The sequence below is a fragment of the Marasmius oreades genome, chromosome 5, assembly GCF_018924745.1.
Source record: "Marasmius oreades isolate 03SP1 chromosome 5, whole genome shotgun sequence".
Taxonomy (NCBI): Eukaryota; Fungi; Basidiomycota; class Agaricomycetes; order Agaricales; family Marasmiaceae; genus Marasmius; species Marasmius oreades.
In genome coordinates this window covers 2,956,988-2,974,852 of record NC_057327.1, presented here as the reverse complement: position 1 = coordinate 2,974,852, position 17,865 = coordinate 2,956,988, and the positions used below count along the sequence as shown (strand labels likewise).

Here is a 17,865-nt window from a genome sequence, read left to right as displayed (position 1 = left end):
CTAGACGCCAACGTCATAACTATCGTTGCTGGGTTTTGGGATTTATATTATGTCACACATGCTGGTATATCCATATTTACATGTTACCACTGGTTTCATGGGGATACATCTCACTACGGTTTTTGCTGATGGTAGGGCTGTCAGACAACCGTTCATCTAATTTTCACACCTGCCATCATTTTTCACAAAATCTGAAAGCATGAAATCCAGATATGGCAAGCATCATGGCTTCCCTTTTTACTTTCCACCAACTTTCCATGAGAGGGAACTGTAATTGAAGCAAAAAATTGTTCTTCTCACTGCCTGTGCTTTTCTAAACCTTCCAATTTTCTGTTATATTTCAATTTTCTCTCCTAGAGGGCCATGTTTTTAGTCTGTCAATCTTGTATATTAAATCTCTGTATTATTTAGTACATTTGTGTTGTATCATAATCCATGTGGTTAATTATAACCTTAAATAAGAGGAAAGCAAGCACCTTGTTAAGCCATATCACTATTAAGCACCTGTGCCCCCGCCAAACCGTCTCTCAAAACAAACTGGCACAGGAACGGCTTTGCATGCCTGTAGAGAAAGAAAGAAAATGAGCATATGGAAGGTTCTCAGTTACGGTTGAACGGCACTTCTTACCGAATTAAACCAGATGTGAACTAAATTGCAGGTTCAAGTCTGTTTCCATCATCGCCAATAGCTTTTTGAATATCAAATGTGGCCAGGATTCGAGTTGCGCTAGTGAAGAAACTGTCTTCCGCAAATCGGGCCTCTAAGGGAATAATATGAAGAGGGCAATTGAGAGAAGAGGTATTCATATGTGCTTACCAGGACACACTCGTCTTCCGAAGAGTCCGAACGCGAACTTGAGAGGATAGTTTCAGGTAGTCTGTCATTTTCACCCAGTAGGAATCTCGAAGGATTAAAAGTATATGGATCTGTGTACACCTCCATGGCCCTATGCAGAAGAAGAGTCAGAGTCAAACAGAAAGAAGAAGAGTCATACTGACCAAATGTTGGCGAATACGGTAGCACCTTCAGGGATCGTATATCCCATATATTGATCAATTTGTGTTACTCGGTGAGGGGACCAGAAAAAGAAGGGATATTATTATAGTGCTGAAATTTTCAGAAGACGAACCCGCACATACCTAATGGTACAACTGGTGCCCAGTGCATAATTTCTTTGAGAAGGGCCTGTACGTAAATCAGCTGCTTTCTGTCCTTGATATGGGGCAGCCTATCCTGGCCCATGACTTGATCAAGTTCATCTTGAGCACGCTTTTGTACTTCAGGATAAAGGGTCATGACCAGGAAGAAACTCGTCGTAGCTGACACCGTCTAATGGAAATGCGAGTAAGCGGAATCATTCACGGGAATCAGCAAGATTCTCTACTCACTGTATCAGCACCGCCTGCGTACAAAGCGACAGCTGTCCATAGTACAATATCGTCTCCTTCTTCAGAGAGGTTCTCTTGCAATTGCATGGACGTGAACGGTGGGATATAATTCCCAGACGCCTGTATTCAGGATGAACAACGCGACGGAACCATATATAAACGTCATCCTACCATCTGCTCCTTGACCCATGCATGTGGGAAACGGTCGATTGGGGTCAATTTTTCTCTGTATTTTTCGGCTTTGATATGGAAGCCCCCGCCAGGAAACCAACTTGGGATGAACCGTACTTCAGAATGCCATGAGTGGGTTAAATCAAAAGTGGAAGAAGTACGCACTCCAAGTCGGAAAGGTATCAACGAGCCATTTTCCAGGTGCGATCAATTCCTCTTGTACTGCGATCGACTCTTTCATCAGAGTCACGAGATAGTCGTTTTCGTCTTTGACCTGCCATCCATAAGCCAATTTCAGGATGTTTGAACCAGCATTTCTATGGACCTTCGTAAGTTTGAGACCGGGATATTCTGCTGGTGAGATAACGCACCTTCTAGCATGGTCAATGAACTTTTCTGGCTCGCATCTCAATAAGTCCAGTAGCACAACCGAATATCGTTCCTGCAGCTCCTGATACCTCTCCTGCATATCGGGCTTGTACAAAGCGGATTTCAAGAGCGTCTGATACTTGCGAAACCACGGGTGAGCCGAAGAGATGTTGAAAACGGCCAACTTACGCCTGACGAGTTCTTTATACATCCAAACGACCGGCCGATCGGAATATATGTTCGACCTGCTTTCGGATAAGCCTATCACGGATTTGGAGGAGTTCAGAACGATGATTCGGCGCGTGAAAACGCGAACATGGAGAACGGGTCCTAGAAAGATAAGAAACGGGTCCTTGGATGAAGAAGAGGACAGGATAGTAGAGAACGCACCATATTTCTCTGGCCACTTCATATTGACTTCATATACCCGACCCATGCGGGTCGAATTCGCTGAAGCTGATGAAGATTTCCAGATATCAATTTCGTGGGTGGACCTGGAGGAAAAGGAGGGAAATTCGTTTGTCTTGACCAATTTAGAAATACGAAGAGAATCAGAAGAAAGGATAAGGCGATTGCGGCAGGACTAGAGAGCGACATGCTAGTTCTTCCTCAGTCGTTCCTGTTAGTGAATGGGCTACTCTGAGCAGTGTCATCTTCCGGAGAGGCCCGAGAGGTGCTTGAGAAACGAGAAAGTGCATTGTGCATTGCAATCGAAAACCGATTTGCTCGCCCACGATTTGACCAACGCGTCGTCGTGCAGTTCAAACTCCGCCATCGCTGTCTAGCTTCTCCAGCGCTATCTCATTGCCGACTACGACCGAATGCCCGATACACAATATCTTGAACAGGAATCTGACTGGAGGACTTTTAGGACAGCTGCACCTAGTGAGTCTCCTACCTTTGTCCCGCGGCTGCAGCACGGCGGTGATCTTCAAAAGCCAAGGACAGCACATCATACCGGGACTTTCATGTATATGACACAGAACGGACTCGTACACTATACAGCAGATGAATGAGTGGTTTGCCCAGCGTTCCGTTTCCTGTGGTACGATTACTCGTGTTCGTGGCATTCCCCAAGTTTCTAAATCGCGCACAACGTTCACTATTGGTCGATGCTCTGCTGGAACTATTCTTATCGATGAAGCTTGGGTACGGGCACAGTCAATTCGCTAGCAGAAAGTGCGCATCTCAATCTCAATGCCATGATGCATGGAAGCCCATCTTGCATGTTTTCCACATGGTGGCTATCCCCGAATGTTTTGCGCTAGCACTAAAAGTGTAGCACGATGGAATGAATGCTCTATATTCCAGTCAACGACCTGAACACTCAAGGGATCATTGTTGGTCAAGTTCCTTGAATCCGATTGTATACATGAAACAGTCTGATGGTCGAGAATCTCACTAGAAACGAAAGGGTCATGGATGATGTACTTGTGCTATAAATAAGGCGTTATATATACTGAAGAAGATCGATTGACACCGACCACGCGCCTTCCCCAACCAGCTTAGTATGTCACTATTTTCTGGCAGCCCTAAGCCAGGCCACAGCCCATATCCTTCACGTCCTGGAACTCCCCTTGGCAGACTTAAAGATGTGGTGCGTAGTATTCTAACCAGCACTACTGTTTCCCCCTCCAATGCACTTCCACCTCCCCCACGTACAATCTTTCTCTAACGCTGTGGGCCAGGTGCGCGATGTCATCAAGCAGTATAGGCACGAGAAGGAGTCTGAAGCCCATGTCGTGAGTTCCAAGTATTTGCGATCCTTGGTCGTTGCTTCTCACCATGACGCGGGGTCGCTATCGCTAGATTTTCCGTCAATCTGCTGGCCATCAACCCAAAGGTCTTATTCCTCAAATCGTCAACCCAGTCCGTCCCGTATTATTGTCTACTCTGTGAATTCTTATCGCGATGTGTGTAGGACGAAGAAACTGTCCCAGGTATTGAACATCCAGGAAGCACTGGGGTAAATTTTCATCGTCATTCAGTGATCATCTCAAACGATCTATCTCAACTCGCAAACAGGTCATCTATTGTAGCGAACGTGCTATTGCGAACGGTTTCAGCTACACCGAATCTCATTCGTGGGCGAATTTGGGTCAAGGAGCACCTGAAGTAGGACCGATCCCAGATGCACCACCACGACCGAGTTATGTCAACGTGCCTACGGATTCATTGGAGTATGCTCCCACTACTGGTGTCAAAGGTGTGTTGCCGCTGCTTTCATTTCTTGACCCTTTTCCCCCCCTCTAGTTTCCTATTCTTGTTCATGATTCATCACACGAAACGACGTCCCGTCCGATGATCTTTTCCCCTACATCATGATTCTGATTGCCACATTATGCCACTCATTTTCTGTGATTTCTGTTCCATCACTTGATTGACGCCCCACGTTCCTTCATAGCCCTGCGCGAAGCCGTGGCCAAACTCTACAACCACACATACCGCAAAGGCAAAGCAAGTCAGTACACGTATGAGAACGTTTGTATCGTTCCTGGTGGTCGATCTGGTTTGTCTAGAATTGCTGCTGTCATTGGAGATGTCTACACGGTAAGTGGTATTCGTGTGCTTGTCCCTCCAGAGGACTGACCGCGTAGCGCGTATAGAGCTTCCAAGTGCCTGACTATACCGCGTACGATCAAATGTTGAGCGCGTTCAGGAGATTGGTCCCGGTGCCCACTGCGTAAGTAGTAGTTTGTTCTTTCAGAGATCCATGGCTGATTTGGCTGTTCATGTCCGTAGCCTTCAACAAGAGGTATTCATTCTCCTCGGTTCTCGATGATCGGCGCTGACAGTAACTCTCGTCGAAAACAGAAAAAGTATCGTCTTGACCTCGAACAAGTCAGGGTAAGCTTATCCTTTGAATGCCTTCTCTAAATCCTCGATTACTTACTGCTTTGGCTCTAGAGAGATGTTATGACACAAGGCTTGGCTGTCATCCTTTGCTCGAACCCTCGTAACCCTACTGGACAAGTCATGAAGGGAAACGACTTGAGAGAGCTTGTACACCTCACGAGGGAGGGTACTACAGTCATATTGGACGAGGCACGTCACACTGCGGTTATCCTTTTCCAGCACTGATCTAAGATATCATCTTTTTCAGTTCTATTCGTGGTACATCTACCCTGAAAATGAGAAAGATTTCGGGAAGTCAATCTCCTCGGCTGAATACATTGATGATGTCAATGAGGATGCGGTCGTGATTGTGGACGGACTGACAAAGGTCTGTAGTTGAACCTCAAAGCTACCGCGTCCATTATGCCTGAACTTATCCTTACGATTTAGAACTGGCGCCTTCCAGGTTGGCGTGTCTGTTGGGTTGTTGGACCAAAGAACCTCATCTCTGCACTCTCTCAATCCGGATCCTTCCTTGACGGCGGTGCAAACCACCCTCTGCAGCTAGCCGCCATCCCTCTCCTAGATCCTGCTCGTGTGCAAGAAGAAAAGGTCAGTGTCTCCTACCCTTGAAGTCTCCGGTGCTCAATGAAATGTATAAAATCCCAGATTGCCCTTCAAAGGCACTTCAAATCCAAACGTGACCATGTTCTCCGCCGTCTTCACGACCTCGGATTGGACGTAGATATTCCCCCTACCTCTACGTTCTACATCTGGTTGAACCTCGAAAAACTTCCTGCACCACTCAACAACGGACTAACGTTCTTCGAGGAACTGCTCAAAGAACAAACGATCGTGATTCCCGGGATTTTCTTCGACATCAACCCGAGTCATAGGAGGAATTTATTCAACTCTCCTTGCCATCATTTTGTTCGTTTGTCGTTTGGACCACCGAAAGAGGATTTGGATAAAGGTTTGGATGCGATCGGGAGGGTGTTGAAGAAGGCGAAGAAGGAAGGAATGAAGGCGTTTGGGCATAATTATAAGAAGAGCTTGGATGGGACGGAGAGTCCGGTTGAGGAAAGGCTTCGAGGACATGTCGATGCTACGCCTGCGGAGACCGTCTAGATTTGGGACAAATCGTGCTCAAAGAAATGGTAGACAAAGAACGGTTTCTCGATCTTGAAATTTAGAAAGTGTAATGTTCAATATTGGTAGACATGGAACGTATCAAGGATTTGCATCACCTTCACTCGAATCTTTATCTTATCTGATCACAATAAGGTTATGAAGTCTAGATGTCGTACTCCACCTCAATCTAGCCCACCTATTCTCATTTCGTCTCCTCTCGTTCGCGCGCATGTGCGTTGTAAGGTTGTTTCACATGAACTTAGCGATGGAAATCTTCGAATGTTAAGCAACTGCTACTATTACGCTCTGAGGGAGTCAACGCTTTTGTTTGGGTCATTCCTTTCTTCGCATTTCCCAATGATGGCCTCGAATTGAGAGACAATGGTCCGAGATTCTGGATGAAATCGAGAAGGTGAGTTCCACAAACTTTCGTCTCCTTCCTTCGCTAAGCTTTGGTCTTTAGATTCATTCAAAACTCTCCGACACGTTCGCATCCGGAAAGCTGAGACCCATTCAAGTTTACCGCATGCACCAGCGTTTACAGCTTTGCATAGCTTATTGAGGATAACGAAGGATTGGTTGCGGAAGCTTTTGCAGCCAGTGACCTTTTGACGTCCGACCTGCGCATTCTCAGTTCTATCTCTTGACTTCAACCCGAGGTGTACAAGCTCTTTCAAAGTCGTTTCCTTTTATGACTTGTCCAGTAGGGTTACAAGGGTTCGAGGGGAGTATGACAGCTAAGTCTTGTGTCATAACGTCTCTCCAATGGAGCTAAAGTAGTAAGCAATCGAGGATTGGAAAAGGCATTCAAAGGATAAGCTTACCATGACAAGTTGTTCATGTCAAGACAATACTTTTCTGTTATCAACGGGAGTACTTTCAGACGATAAACGGTTGCACTGACCCTACTTAAAAGTACTGAGCAAGTGGCGGAGGATAGTTTGGACCGACTTCAACCTAGAGCGAAATCACGTACGAGTGTAAAGACCAATCCCATTTCTTCTCCAATGATCTCAGTCGCGTAACGAGTATCTCATTAGGCTCTTCTGTAAAAGTAAAGTTTCACACCTTAGAGTCAATATCTGCATTTTTCGCCTGTTGCAGAACTGCCCATACCTGCTTGACATTCGCTGGGGGCTTGACAATTTTCGTTGATCGCTGATCATTGTTTCAATTCTAAAATTTCAAACGTTGCAAATCATGTAATTCAAACTCCGCCAGGTCGAATTGAACAGCCGTGCCGTGACTTGTTGGGAAAACATTACCGCCAGCTTCGACCTCCCCCGCGAACCATTCAACCAAGTAATAATGCGTAAAACGATCCGAAACCTCGAGCAATACGTGTTCGAGAGTACCTACCTCGGCAGTTACTATCAATAACAGTAACCGGCGTGGCTGGTGTGTTTGTCCTCCTTGTATCGTTGATATGGGACTGATCAAAAACAAACTAGCACGTCCTCTACGTGCTCTGCACGATACTGCGTACAATCGGGCGTGCTGGTGCCGGCCGAGAGTCGTAGGGATAAGGGAGGCGCTCTGCACCGCTTGTCGACAAGACAGATCAGCTGGCGGAGAAAATCTATCCTTCCGTTACGACCAATTTGTGCTGGCCCGGATTGAAAGACCACATAGGGATAGCCAAAACTCGGTTGATCTAATCAGCGCAGAGGAAACTGTGAGCACGCAGTCAATCATCATTCCAAAGGTCAATGATCTGGAATGTACAGGCAATAACGTCAATGTACAGGTGCCCAAGGTATTGTAAGATTTTCACGCTGACCATCTGAATCACTGTTGCGTGAGTCTCGATAGACTCACGTCCTTCAACTCTTAGGTTCCCACGGCGACGACGACGACGACGACGACAAACCAATATTCAAATTCTGTGACTAGGCAACGTGGAAAGACAATAAAAGCATCGACAGCGCATTTGATATCACGAGGCCGACATTTCGGGCGAGAGAAATTGTTGATAAAGTCGTGAACCGCGCTCCCCGAGCTTTCCCATTCTTTTCCCGCGAAAGGGGATCAACAGTACTTGGTTGGTTTACAAGCCTATCAGAGATCTACCCTTTGCTCTGGGTCCTTTTCTCCTTTCTAGGCTGGTCGATTAGGACATTTCCCCTCCAGCATGACATTGGACAATAAGACACCTCATTCCATTAAAAGGCTCGAGATAAAGCCTCCCATCTCATCCAAACGCTGCCGTGAAGCTGGCAAACCCTCCCTTCCCAATTACATGGGCGTCGCTCACATTGATCAAGCAGCATCATCTACGACCTCGTCGTCGTTTTCCTTGGTGCCCAAACCATTTCCTCCGCCTTCACTGGCTGGAATTCCTCTTCAATACGTCCTGGACCAGCTCCATCTTTTGGCTCCCCATTACTGGGATAAACCAACGACAGCGGATTGTACGCTAGGTGCGCTTTCTTTTTTGTTCGCTGTTTTGGTGCACATCTTGATCTATGATCTAATTGATATTTGTACTCAGTCATACCAGTGCCTTATCCCCGGAAGGAAGCACATTCATTGCCATTCTCCTCGCGTCCCTCCTATGACCCTTCTGGTTTGGGCCGTAGAGTCACCGAGCCATCTTTAAACTTCATACCTCGGCTGTATTTGAAGGTCAGTATGATCCATCCGGAAACGATTCTGCTCTGGATATTGAAATTTTCGCAGTTACACACCGATTATCTCTCCGCCCATTCAAGTTTTCTACGCGGCCTATTCAGTGGGGCATCCCCATTCGACCTCAGCACCACAGCATTATCACTGAATTCGCCTCTCAGAACATCGTCAGGTCGTTTTATCATCCCTGCCGACCGTCTACCTCATTTGCTTCCCGCCTCAACTCCGGAACATCCGGTTCTGTTCTTGCCTGTCCCCGATCCCACCTCCATAGACCATCTCATTCACTGGATGTACTTTGGAGAAACATCTTTTATTGAGAGAGATCTTTGCCGAGGCACGATTGAATGGGAAGGTATAGCTAGGAACGTTGAGTATCTTGGTCTGTCGTCGGAAATCAAGGTCTTTCTCGGGAGATGGTACGGCCGCTGGCTCCACCCTGAACGGCGAGCGGTCTCAAACTCGCCGACGTGTGTGGGAGATGAAGACGAGGACAGTTGTTCGTCAGATACTCTGTACAGCGAAGACGATCTAAATGACGATTATGACAATGTCGACGACGACGTATTCTATGACTCTGCGTCTGATACGGAGAATATGGATACGGACCTTGATTGTGAGGCGGAAAAGGAGCCACCGAGGGGAAGATCGTCCTGGAATCATCGATGGCCACCCTCTTGGAACTTTCCTTTTGCCACCAATGAAACCGCGAATCACGGTTTCGCAATACATCCCCCTGCTATCTCTCCTCTAGATACAACTGTTGCCGCCTGCTGACGACATTTTCCCCGTTCTTGTTTTGTCACATCTATCATTATTCGATTTCATCCTTCACCTCTTCTCTTTGCCTGTGCCGCTTCATAGGCATAGCGACGCGCAATCATTCGTTCATCGTTTTCCTCGCCTCGTTAATTTATACTTATTCGCTCTTCCACGGGACATAGACTATCCTCTGCGATCTAATCCTTCGAGCACTAGCAAACTCTATCACTTGTCTCGCTTTCTGTAAGTTGTTGTATCCAACAGACCAACGATCATTGTAATATCACTCGATGAATATAACACCAACAATACATCATGACCATTTTTAGTGGAAACCGCCGATTAGAAACGAGTTGCAACGTCGGTCTTCTTGAGCTGATATAGGTGTACATCTCCCTATTGTAATTTTATTGTTGTCTTTTTTTCCTTCGCTGGTAACTGATCTTGATGAGCTCCTCATTGCCACCTCAAGGTTCTTTCTTTATTGTCTTTTTCTTTTGACACAAAAAAAAATCGCCTTTTCATTCTTTTTGTTTTAATTGTACTTTACTCGTTTGCATGCGACCTGCATGCCGCTGCTTCCCAGACCTGAAAGGGGTGAAAAAATAGAAAGGAGCCACTGCCTCAAGTAAGCTGTGGGTGAGGGGATGGACGGTTCAACGTAATTAAATTTTGGCCTTTCATGTTTCTCGTTTGGGATACAGGATGGACGTATGGGTCAAGTTGTGCATAATTGGAGTATATCATGAGACGCGGCAAATGCAAAATGCAAAGACGATCCGGAACGAGTCTGAGGGGTTTTTCGGTCGCCTCGTCCCCCCGCTCAGTCATGTAGTAAAGGCAGTAGCTACTACAGTAGTCTTTCAGCTATCCAAAGAGGTATTGGGTGACCCAGACCCGCCATCCAGCGACGGTGGAAAGAGACTTGGGATGACGCTAGGGTGTTCAATTCAGTGACATAGAGTCAACTTCTTCAAGCTATACCATAGTCTCCGACTCGCGGTAGCTACTAAGCACAGGATTCAGCAGATGAATGGGGGCAGGATTCCAAAAAGATAGAACAATGGATTCGTCTCTTCATTGTCGAGCCGAAAAGGAATAAATCTGCCAACTTCCACACAGCGGAATACTAGAGAAGATAGCGGATGCTTGGCATATTCACTGTTCATGATGGGACCGTGCCGCTGACGATTAGACTATACCATGACGATGCACGGGTTTACTGTAAGGAAATATTCGATGCATATGTACACCAAAGCTGTAGATTGATGGATCATGGGTGTTTGCCATTTGGGGCGCTTCGGCGAATGGTCAAGGTGAGAACGATTCGATGGACGGATAAACGTAGCTGCCTGGCCCCTCCATTCCTTGCGAGATCCGTGTACGGAGAATGGACTGTAGACCGCATCCTGGCCGCATCCGGGGAAGTCCTGAATTTGAAGAACTCAAAGGTCCGAGATAAGCTCTAGACCTAGCAAAAACGAGTCAACGACTGTCCGGATCGACGAGCAGGCGCCTTTTGGCACGCCTGGAAGCTTGCAAGTGACATGAAACCCGGTTGGTAAGTAGCAGAGGCAGAGGTCCCTGTGACTGTCACAAACGGTGAGCATGACGACGCAAAACAGGAGGGGGGCATATTGGGTAGCATGTCCGATCCGTTGACCCCCAATTTGGGCCATTTTTGGTACATATTTTTGGGTCAATTTGGGCAGATTTTTGGTACATTTGGATTGGGGTGGGAAATTTGGACCATTTTTATGTACCATCACTGATACAGCCTCACACCTACACCACTGATTATTTTACAGATTTTTTGGGTATACAACATAGTAGAAAAAATTAAAACGGTCCGGTACTTACCCTCAGCCAGGACAACACTAGCAACCCATTATTATGTACATCCGGATCGGACCTGGCTACCGACGAGGCCACTTACGCACACCAGGGATCGTAGGTGGTGCTCAATTTGGGTGATTTTATGTACATTAGGATCGGAGTGTCGGCCAAAATGAGACCCCTTTTTGGTACATCCCGGATAGGACAATCCAGGGTATATGCCCCCCTCCTCGCAAAACTCGTGCCCCCTTCAACTCTTTCATCTCGAAGAAAATCATGTAGCAGATCAAGGAAACTGGATGCGCTCAAAAATCTCGATTAGAAACTCGTGAGGCTACGAGATTTTCGGTTAATATCTCGGATGAGAGGAAGCCTGGCTCCAAACCCAAATTTCTGACAACGCCTAGTTTGTGGTCCTCTGTTCGTCCGCAGTTCCCTGATCAAGGAGAAACTCGTCATGTACGCTATGGCAATCTAATAACGGGGCGTGTAGGAACAGTCGCGATGAAAACTCAATTTACTCAGGCGGACGCCGTATTGATTCCGGCGAGTGAGATGTCTGCGTTATGTACATGCCTTCCATCACTTCTCTTACTTTCTGAAGTACTCGTAGAACCAATAAAAGCGGAAGCTGATCAGGACTCCCACCACGGTCGGCGGCTCTTCAGACCTGTTCTATCAAGCTGAGCGTGTACTATGGGTTTCATTAATTGTGGAGTATATCAGATCACACCAGCTCTCGTCAAGGCTTCGTTTGCTTGAGCAGCTATATGATGGAGACATTCTGATTGACAGTATGCGACGCGGTTTCGAAGTACTGTATATAAAACTATGAAAATTGATCATAGCGTGTTTGCCCGTTGTTAAGATTCAGGTTCTGATGCCGGAAATCAACAATCGTCTATCATGACATTCGAGGTCTTGATTTATTTATTGTCCACCTAGTGAGACGAAGAATATCGTACTCTCTTTATTGTTCGTATGTAATCCAAGAACTCCAAGAAACACACTCCCATCGCTTCAACGCATGCTCATGACCCCAAGTCTGCTAGCAACCGCGCTGACAGCACTAACGTCCCAAATGACCAAACTGCCATCCACACCGGTCGTACTAATCCTCTCAATCTGACCCTTTACGCCATCATGAGCTCTAATACTCGTGATGGTATTATGATGCACCGTGTTCAATTTGGTATCCGTCGAAGCACTTCCGCCTGCAGCTGAACCCCCCAATCCACGACTATCAGCAGCTTGGAATGCAGCGAAGGCACCAGAACGAGCCGCCAAGCCACTGCGCCGAGCAGGGCCAGCGCCACCTAATGTAGATTGATCATCGAGAGTACCGGTTTCCTGCCATCCAGCTTCGGAACCATGGAATACATAAGGTTGGCAGTCATGTCCAGCTGCGACAATCGTATCTTCGGTGGTCCATAGCAGGGACACGAGAGGTAAAGATGGCATGCGGATATTGTGCACGACATTGCTACCAGGATAGACGACATTCAGGGAGCTGTCGTGACCTTCGTGCATGTGGTGAGTACGATTTGAAGGCGCTACACGCTCAAAACACTCACTGGTGAAAGCAAGTAGATCGCCTGTGGGTGAAAATGCTACACCATGGACCCAACCACCCGCAGGGCTACGGTATTCTCCACAGATGGTGTTAAAGGGCAGTTTGGAACCCCAAACGGTAGCGACAGGTCTGAGTGTTTCGGATGTCAGCGTTTATCAGGTGTAAGCAGGATAGACGCACTTGGAGTCTACTTCCTTGATGTACGCGGAAAAGACGCGTGCCTGCGAGTCCGCACTCCCAGCAGCCAACAGGACGTTGTTGGGATGCCAATCGACACATAGAACTGTGGACCTGATAGGCTTCTTCAACAGTTTGGATACCCACCAGTTGTTCTCTGGGTCGAAGGAGCAGACAGCGATCGCCCTGAGGAGTCAGAATTAGGCACTCTTCTCACGAGATTGTTTAAAAAAACTCACCTGGCACCACTAGCAACCGCGAACTTGTCCTCGTTGGGGCTCCATCGGACATGCGTAGCAGCCCTATTGATCCTCAACAACACCAATGTCGGCTTCCAAACAACCTTGCCAGTTTTTGGATCAGGAGTTTGTTGCCAAACATAAGCGTTCCTATCTTGAGAGGCGGTGACGATCCTGTTGGAATTCGGTGCCCAATCGATGGATGTGATTAATTTATCGTGCTGAGAAGAGTTGAGAATATAAGTGAGATCAATACGACGACCACCCTCACCTCGGAAAGAGTCTCGATCGTCGTCCATTCTTGATCTTCACGGATTAAGATCTGGGCATCATTGGAGTTCAAGCTGACCGCAAGGGCTGTCGGAGGACATATTCAGCATGAACGAAAACACGCGAAATAATGGAATTCCCTTACTGGATCGATCCGCATTGAAAGCGTGCGCAGTTATGGGAGCTCGGGCAATACGATACACTTCTGGAGCCATTCTATGTTCAGATTATTATCGCTTGCAGTAGGACTGGCAGTCTACTACTGCACTGGTCGTTGTGAGACTGAGAGAAAGAGCGACGTTGCATAGCCACATTGATTCTGTCAACACTCCCCTATAATTAAGTATATCCGATGTCTGGATATCCCACTACATCGACGGGCGCAACTGTTCCATTAACCTCACAGGTTGGAGGTCATGCTGGTGTACAGACAACCGAAGATGGATCCTTGATCATCAAGCCCGCCCTCACCTTAGAACACGAATTTTACCAATCGCTCACGTCCAAGGACTCGTTCCAAGCCCTGAGACCTTACGTGCCTAAATTCTATGGGACACTCAAACTTGAGGGTCAAGTCGATGAATCAGAAGGAAGTTTCAAAGAAATAGAAGGCACAAACAAAGATACGTTCCTCTCAAACCACCAAGATGTGACCTCCGATATTGACTTCGATAATTTACAGTCTCTCGTGCTCGAAAATCTCTCCCATTCGTTTGACAAGCCGAACATTTTAGATATCAAGCTCGGAACCGTGCTTTACGATGAAAGTGCTTCACCCGAGAAAGTGGAAAGAATGTTAAAGACAGCTCGAGAAACTACTTCGCTTGAAACTGGTGTACGATTGACTGGATTCCAGGTGAGACAACTTTACTGACCGTTCGTGGCTGGGTTGATCTTCGTTGGGAGGCAGGTTTATGATATTCAAACTGGGCTGGCTGTCAACACCCCCAAGTCTTACGGGAAGTCGATCAAACCGTCTGATCTCGCCGATGGTATTGCCCGGTTTTTTCCAGTACCTTCAGAGTCCACTTCGATGGGACTTTCTCCACAATTCTTGCTTCCGATCTTAGAGGGTGTTCGGAAGAATGTTGCAGAAATCCGGGAAGCTCTTGCGGGAATGGAGATGCGAATGGTTGGTGGTAGCTTGCTGGTCATATATGAAGCAGACCCAAAGAAGGTGGAAGAAGGTATTGAATGGATGAAAAAATTGGAAGGAGAAGAAGCTCTTGAGGACGAGGAAGATGAAGACGATGAGGAAGAGAAGAGTAAACCACGTCCACCATATCTGGTGAAGTTAATTGACTTTGCTCACGCACGGTTCAGACCCGGAGAAGGGCCAGATGAAGGTGTACTGAAAGGGATCGACACGGTTTTGCAACTACTGGAGGGGCGTATTGAACAAGTCAAAAAGCAAGGAACGTAAATATCTTTGCCTCCAAGTTTTTTTGTTTCTGTCATTGCTCGGATACCCGACTCGCCTGATTTGACGCATCCTTTTGCTGAACTCTCGGAGTCCTTCTCAACAATTTGACCGCAATTCTCGTTGACCTTCCCCCAAGGCAACCATGCCGAGAGCTCAGTTCAGTTATTGTTGTAGTGTTCACTTTTAAATTTATTACCGTCGACGAGAATAGAATCTAGATTGTTCATCTGCCCTGCTAGGGCTAGATAGAGGCTAACGGCTTCGAATTCCGTGTCATAATAGCCAAAGTCAGGAGTACTCGTTTCTCTCCTTTATTTCTCAGTTCCTTCAGCCACAAGACAAGCTCAATGGAAGATCGCGGCTGCAATTCTTGAACCTTGAATTTGAACCGTCATGTCGACAGCCCAGGCAGGCGCTAGCCAAAAACCTTCTCCCCTTTCACAAACATACGAGTTCACGAAACGGAAACGCTGGGCTGATTTACTGGTAACTGAACTTGCGGATGCCAACATATTCATCCTGAGTTCGAATTTTCGAATTTTGTATTGCGGGGCTGCCGTAAAGGAGCTGTTGGGATGGGGGGAAGCACAGCTCGTAGATCATGATTTTGGAGACATTGTGGGCGGTGGGTAGCCCCACATACATGATTGTTCGTTCCTTAATTAACCATCATCTTCCACCGTAGCCGACGACCAAAACCATTTTCGAGCATGTTTCGAAGAAAGCATAGCAAGAGGAACAGAGCTAATCTCCTACATCCGGTTGAGATGTAATGCCCCATCAACATCGTTCCCGTATTCGCCAGTGAAGGAGATTTTATTCGAAATCAAAGGTTACCCGCGTTACGCGAAGCAGGACAGCTTTGGCAATGTCGATCAGTTCTTCTTCGCCCTCGCCAAGCCATATTTGAGCCGTAACACGACCATGTCTGTGTCCCGTTGCGTCGTCCGATTCCCTTTTGCTGACGGATAGTCCTGATTGTATAGGCTGAACACTGTATTGGAGCTTCAATTGGAAAACGAGTATTTGCAAAAACGGCTTCGAACGCTGAAAACCAAGATACAAAATGGCTTACCCAACTCACAGCATTCCTCTGCTCTTTCGGGCGCAGGCCAGCACACGTCTATGAATGGTTCGAATCATTATTATCCCTCCCATGACACCGAAGGCATGTATGATGCGAATAAAACCTCCGCGGGAGGAGGTTCCTTTGATTTGACCGGTTCAAGCTCCACGAACGTGATTCTTGACGGTACTAACGAGGAGCCTGAAGATGGGTCAAAAAAGAAAAAGGTATTTTCTCTCTCGTCAATTCCTATAATCCATTGAAATTCTCCGTTTTTCAGATCAAAAAATCCCACGCGCCAGAGCAACATGTATGTGTCACTTGTGGCCGCACAGATTCGCCTGAATGGAGGAAGGCTCGTTTCCGTTGTTCTACTTTTGGCTGAGTACACGCTGATTGTTATGATAGGGCCCTCTTGGTCCAAAAACGTTATGCAACGCTTGTGGCCTTCGATGGGCTAAACAAATGCGCAAAACGGATGATTCCCCGACTGGAGATACGACTGTCAACTGAGCGAGGTGCTAGAATCGTCCTGCTATCGCTATGGTGTGAGCTGTCTGTGCAATTCTTCTATCTGGCTACTGATGTGTTAAAGCTGAGTTGACATACGAGGTTGTGTTTGAATATGATTCACGTATCGGTCGGTTATCTGTTTACTCTACTCTACTTGTACAACTAGTGTACAGTACATTCTACTTCTCTATTGGATTGTTCATAATAGGTGGGCGGTATTACCGACTTTTTTTTTTTTTTGAGGTTGCAGCCGACCTTCTTCTGGTGTGTCTACTCGAAAGAGAAAAACAGTAGTACTAGTGTGAGTACACTGGCTGTAGTCATTCCCTGATCATAAGAGTAAATTTTCTGCTTGTCAGCTTCCGAGCCAGTAACCGCGTGTGGGAAATCTACAATCTTATCAGCTACCGTCAACATCACCAATACTACAGCCAAAAAAAGCAAGCAGGATGAACTACGACTTGAATACGTATATAGCCATAACCCTCGCTCCAGGCTCTTCGTTCTCTCGGTCCCCAGTCTCACTGACATCTGTACACCCTGCATTGGCTCATATGGGCCAAGTCGGCGAGCTGATCGACGTACAGCTTGTCAGCGTCCCAAAATCGCAATGGAACACTGTTGGAGATGATATTCTGGCTTCGTTACGGTCTCGGTCTTCAGAAGGTGTTGTCAGTGTGGAGATTCAGCAGCCCAGGCAGCGAGTCAAACGAGGTGGAGACGAACTGTGAAATGGGGTCAATTACGATATGATGTAAGTCCAGAACTCGCCAGTGTGAAAATCCATCGTATTGATTTAAGCACTTGAAGGAATTCTGATTCTTTCTCAATTGGAGCACAGTATGCGACGAATTAAATATTGAGGATCGACAGTCCGAAAGACCCCAACTCGTGTACTTTCTAACAGCCATCCAGAGTCTATCACTGGAGGGTCCACATCTATTTTGACCAAAAAAGGCACAAAAGGCAATTCGCCGTTGACGTTAAACTCAACCCACTACCTCCACCACCACTCTACAGTGTTCCGTGAAAATTACGGCTCAAAGCTTCTGCACTATAGAAAGTTGACTGTAATGCCGCCCGACGACTTCCTGACGATTTGGGCTTAGCGCGGGCAGCCCAATTTTATCCAAACTTTCGAAGGCCTTCTGAGTCTCTCCAACGTCAGATCGGAGAACTGGGGTGATACTTTGAAAAAGAACATTTCCGTCATGGTACCAAATAGGACCGAGTTGACGAAAGAAAACTTGGGCCAGCCAAAAAAGAACCTATGATCACTGGAGGTACTTAATTTCGAGTTTTAGCTCGACCCATTCAGCAGCTCCAGCTTCCCATACGCATCTATTACATGGTCTCTAGAGGTGGAGGTGAGTGGAAAAGCTAGCACTTTAGTTTTGGGGTAGCGTACTATTCTTTTCTGATGTTGTGGTATTTCCGACGCCACATCGAATGTTCTGATCGTTATCGTTTTCTCCAACGTTGC

At 46.8% G+C, this 17,865-nt stretch overlaps 8 protein-coding genes across 9 annotated transcripts; 5 read left to right on the top strand and 3 right to left on the bottom strand.

Moving 5' to 3' along the window:
- Positions 1-371: 371 nt before the first annotated feature.
- E1B28_009139 (uncharacterized protein) lies at positions 372-1,080 on the bottom strand. Its single transcript, XM_043154007.1, has 3 exons — positions 818-1,080; positions 629-761; positions 372-562 (listed from the first exon to the last, which is right to left on the bottom strand). The coding sequence occupies exons 1-2, from the start codon at positions 941-943 to the stop codon at positions 633-635; spliced, it is 255 nt and encodes an 84-aa protein (XP_043009294.1). The 5' UTR covers positions 944-1,080; the 3' UTR covers positions 372-562; positions 629-632.
- Positions 1,081-1,117: 37 nt separating this feature from the next.
- E1B28_009138 (uncharacterized protein) lies at positions 1,118-2,365 on the bottom strand (the record flags this gene model as incomplete). Its single annotated transcript, XM_043154006.1, has 6 exons — positions 1,118-1,330; positions 1,390-1,509; positions 1,561-1,676; positions 1,726-1,877; positions 1,932-2,259; positions 2,320-2,365. 6 exons carry the CDS (start codon positions 2,363-2,365, stop codon positions 1,118-1,120), a joined length of 975 nt encoding a protein of 324 aa, XP_043009293.1.
- A 357-nt stretch (positions 2,366-2,722) lies between these two features.
- Positions 2,723-6,087, top strand: E1B28_009137 (uncharacterized protein). 2 transcript variants are annotated; one of them, XM_043154005.1, is made up of 15 exons: positions 2,723-2,814; positions 2,868-3,269; positions 3,335-3,526; positions 3,618-3,671; positions 3,739-3,798; positions 3,851-3,895; positions 3,955-4,135; positions 4,334-4,479; positions 4,536-4,612; positions 4,672-4,684; positions 4,744-4,776; positions 4,837-4,974; positions 5,033-5,152; positions 5,215-5,376; positions 5,434-6,087. In XM_043154005.1, the coding sequence occupies exons 3-15, from the start codon at positions 3,440-3,442 to the stop codon at positions 5,890-5,892; spliced, it is 1,575 nt and encodes a 524-aa protein (XP_043009292.1). In that variant the 5' UTR covers positions 2,723-2,814; positions 2,868-3,269; positions 3,335-3,439; the 3' UTR covers positions 5,893-6,087. The 2 variants fall into 2 exon arrangements, with proteins under 2 accessions (XP_043009292.1, XP_043009291.1); XM_043154004.1 differs by lacking the exons at positions 2,723-2,814; positions 2,868-3,269; positions 3,335-3,526 and having other exon boundaries at positions 3,536-3,671.
- Positions 6,088-7,141: 1,054 nt separating this feature from the next.
- E1B28_009136 (uncharacterized protein) lies at positions 7,142-9,608 on the top strand. The gene is made up of 5 exons (XM_043154003.1): positions 7,142-7,293; positions 7,347-7,570; positions 7,643-8,315; positions 8,387-8,520; positions 8,575-9,608. The coding sequence occupies exons 3-5, from the start codon at positions 8,027-8,029 to the stop codon at positions 9,298-9,300; spliced, it is 1,149 nt and encodes a 382-aa protein (XP_043009290.1). The 5' UTR covers positions 7,142-7,293; positions 7,347-7,570; positions 7,643-8,026; the 3' UTR covers positions 9,301-9,608.
- Positions 9,609-12,003: 2,395 nt separating this feature from the next.
- Positions 12,004-13,700, bottom strand: E1B28_009135 (uncharacterized protein). The gene is made up of 6 exons (XM_043154002.1): positions 13,526-13,700; positions 13,382-13,467; positions 13,111-13,331; positions 12,875-13,057; positions 12,696-12,823; positions 12,004-12,641 (listed from the first exon to the last, which is right to left on the bottom strand). Exons 1-6 carry the CDS (start codon positions 13,593-13,595, stop codon positions 12,142-12,144), a joined length of 1,188 nt encoding a protein of 395 aa, XP_043009289.1. The 5' UTR covers positions 13,596-13,700; the 3' UTR covers positions 12,004-12,141.
- Positions 13,693-15,036, top strand: E1B28_009134 (uncharacterized protein). Its single transcript, XM_043154001.1, has 2 exons — positions 13,693-14,236; positions 14,291-15,036. Exons 1-2 carry the CDS (start codon positions 13,733-13,735, stop codon positions 14,801-14,803), a joined length of 1,017 nt encoding a protein of 338 aa, XP_043009288.1. The 5' UTR covers positions 13,693-13,732; the 3' UTR covers positions 14,804-15,036.
- Positions 15,037-15,122: 86 nt separating this feature from the next.
- Positions 15,123-16,637, top strand: E1B28_009133 (uncharacterized protein). Its single transcript, XM_043154000.1, has 6 exons — positions 15,123-15,428; positions 15,489-15,729; positions 15,790-16,096; positions 16,150-16,224; positions 16,278-16,417; positions 16,465-16,637. Exons 1-5 carry the CDS (start codon positions 15,197-15,199, stop codon positions 16,380-16,382), a joined length of 960 nt encoding a protein of 319 aa, XP_043009287.1. The 5' UTR covers positions 15,123-15,196; the 3' UTR covers positions 16,383-16,417; positions 16,465-16,637.
- Positions 16,638-16,764: 127 nt separating this feature from the next.
- On the top strand, positions 16,765-17,387 carry E1B28_009132 (uncharacterized protein). The gene is made up of 2 exons (XM_043153999.1): positions 16,765-17,136; positions 17,193-17,387. The coding sequence occupies exon 1, from the start codon at positions 16,832-16,834 to the stop codon at positions 17,111-17,113; it is 282 nt and encodes a 93-aa protein (XP_043009286.1). The 5' UTR covers positions 16,765-16,831; the 3' UTR covers positions 17,114-17,136; positions 17,193-17,387.
- Positions 17,388-17,865: the final 478 nt, after the last annotated feature.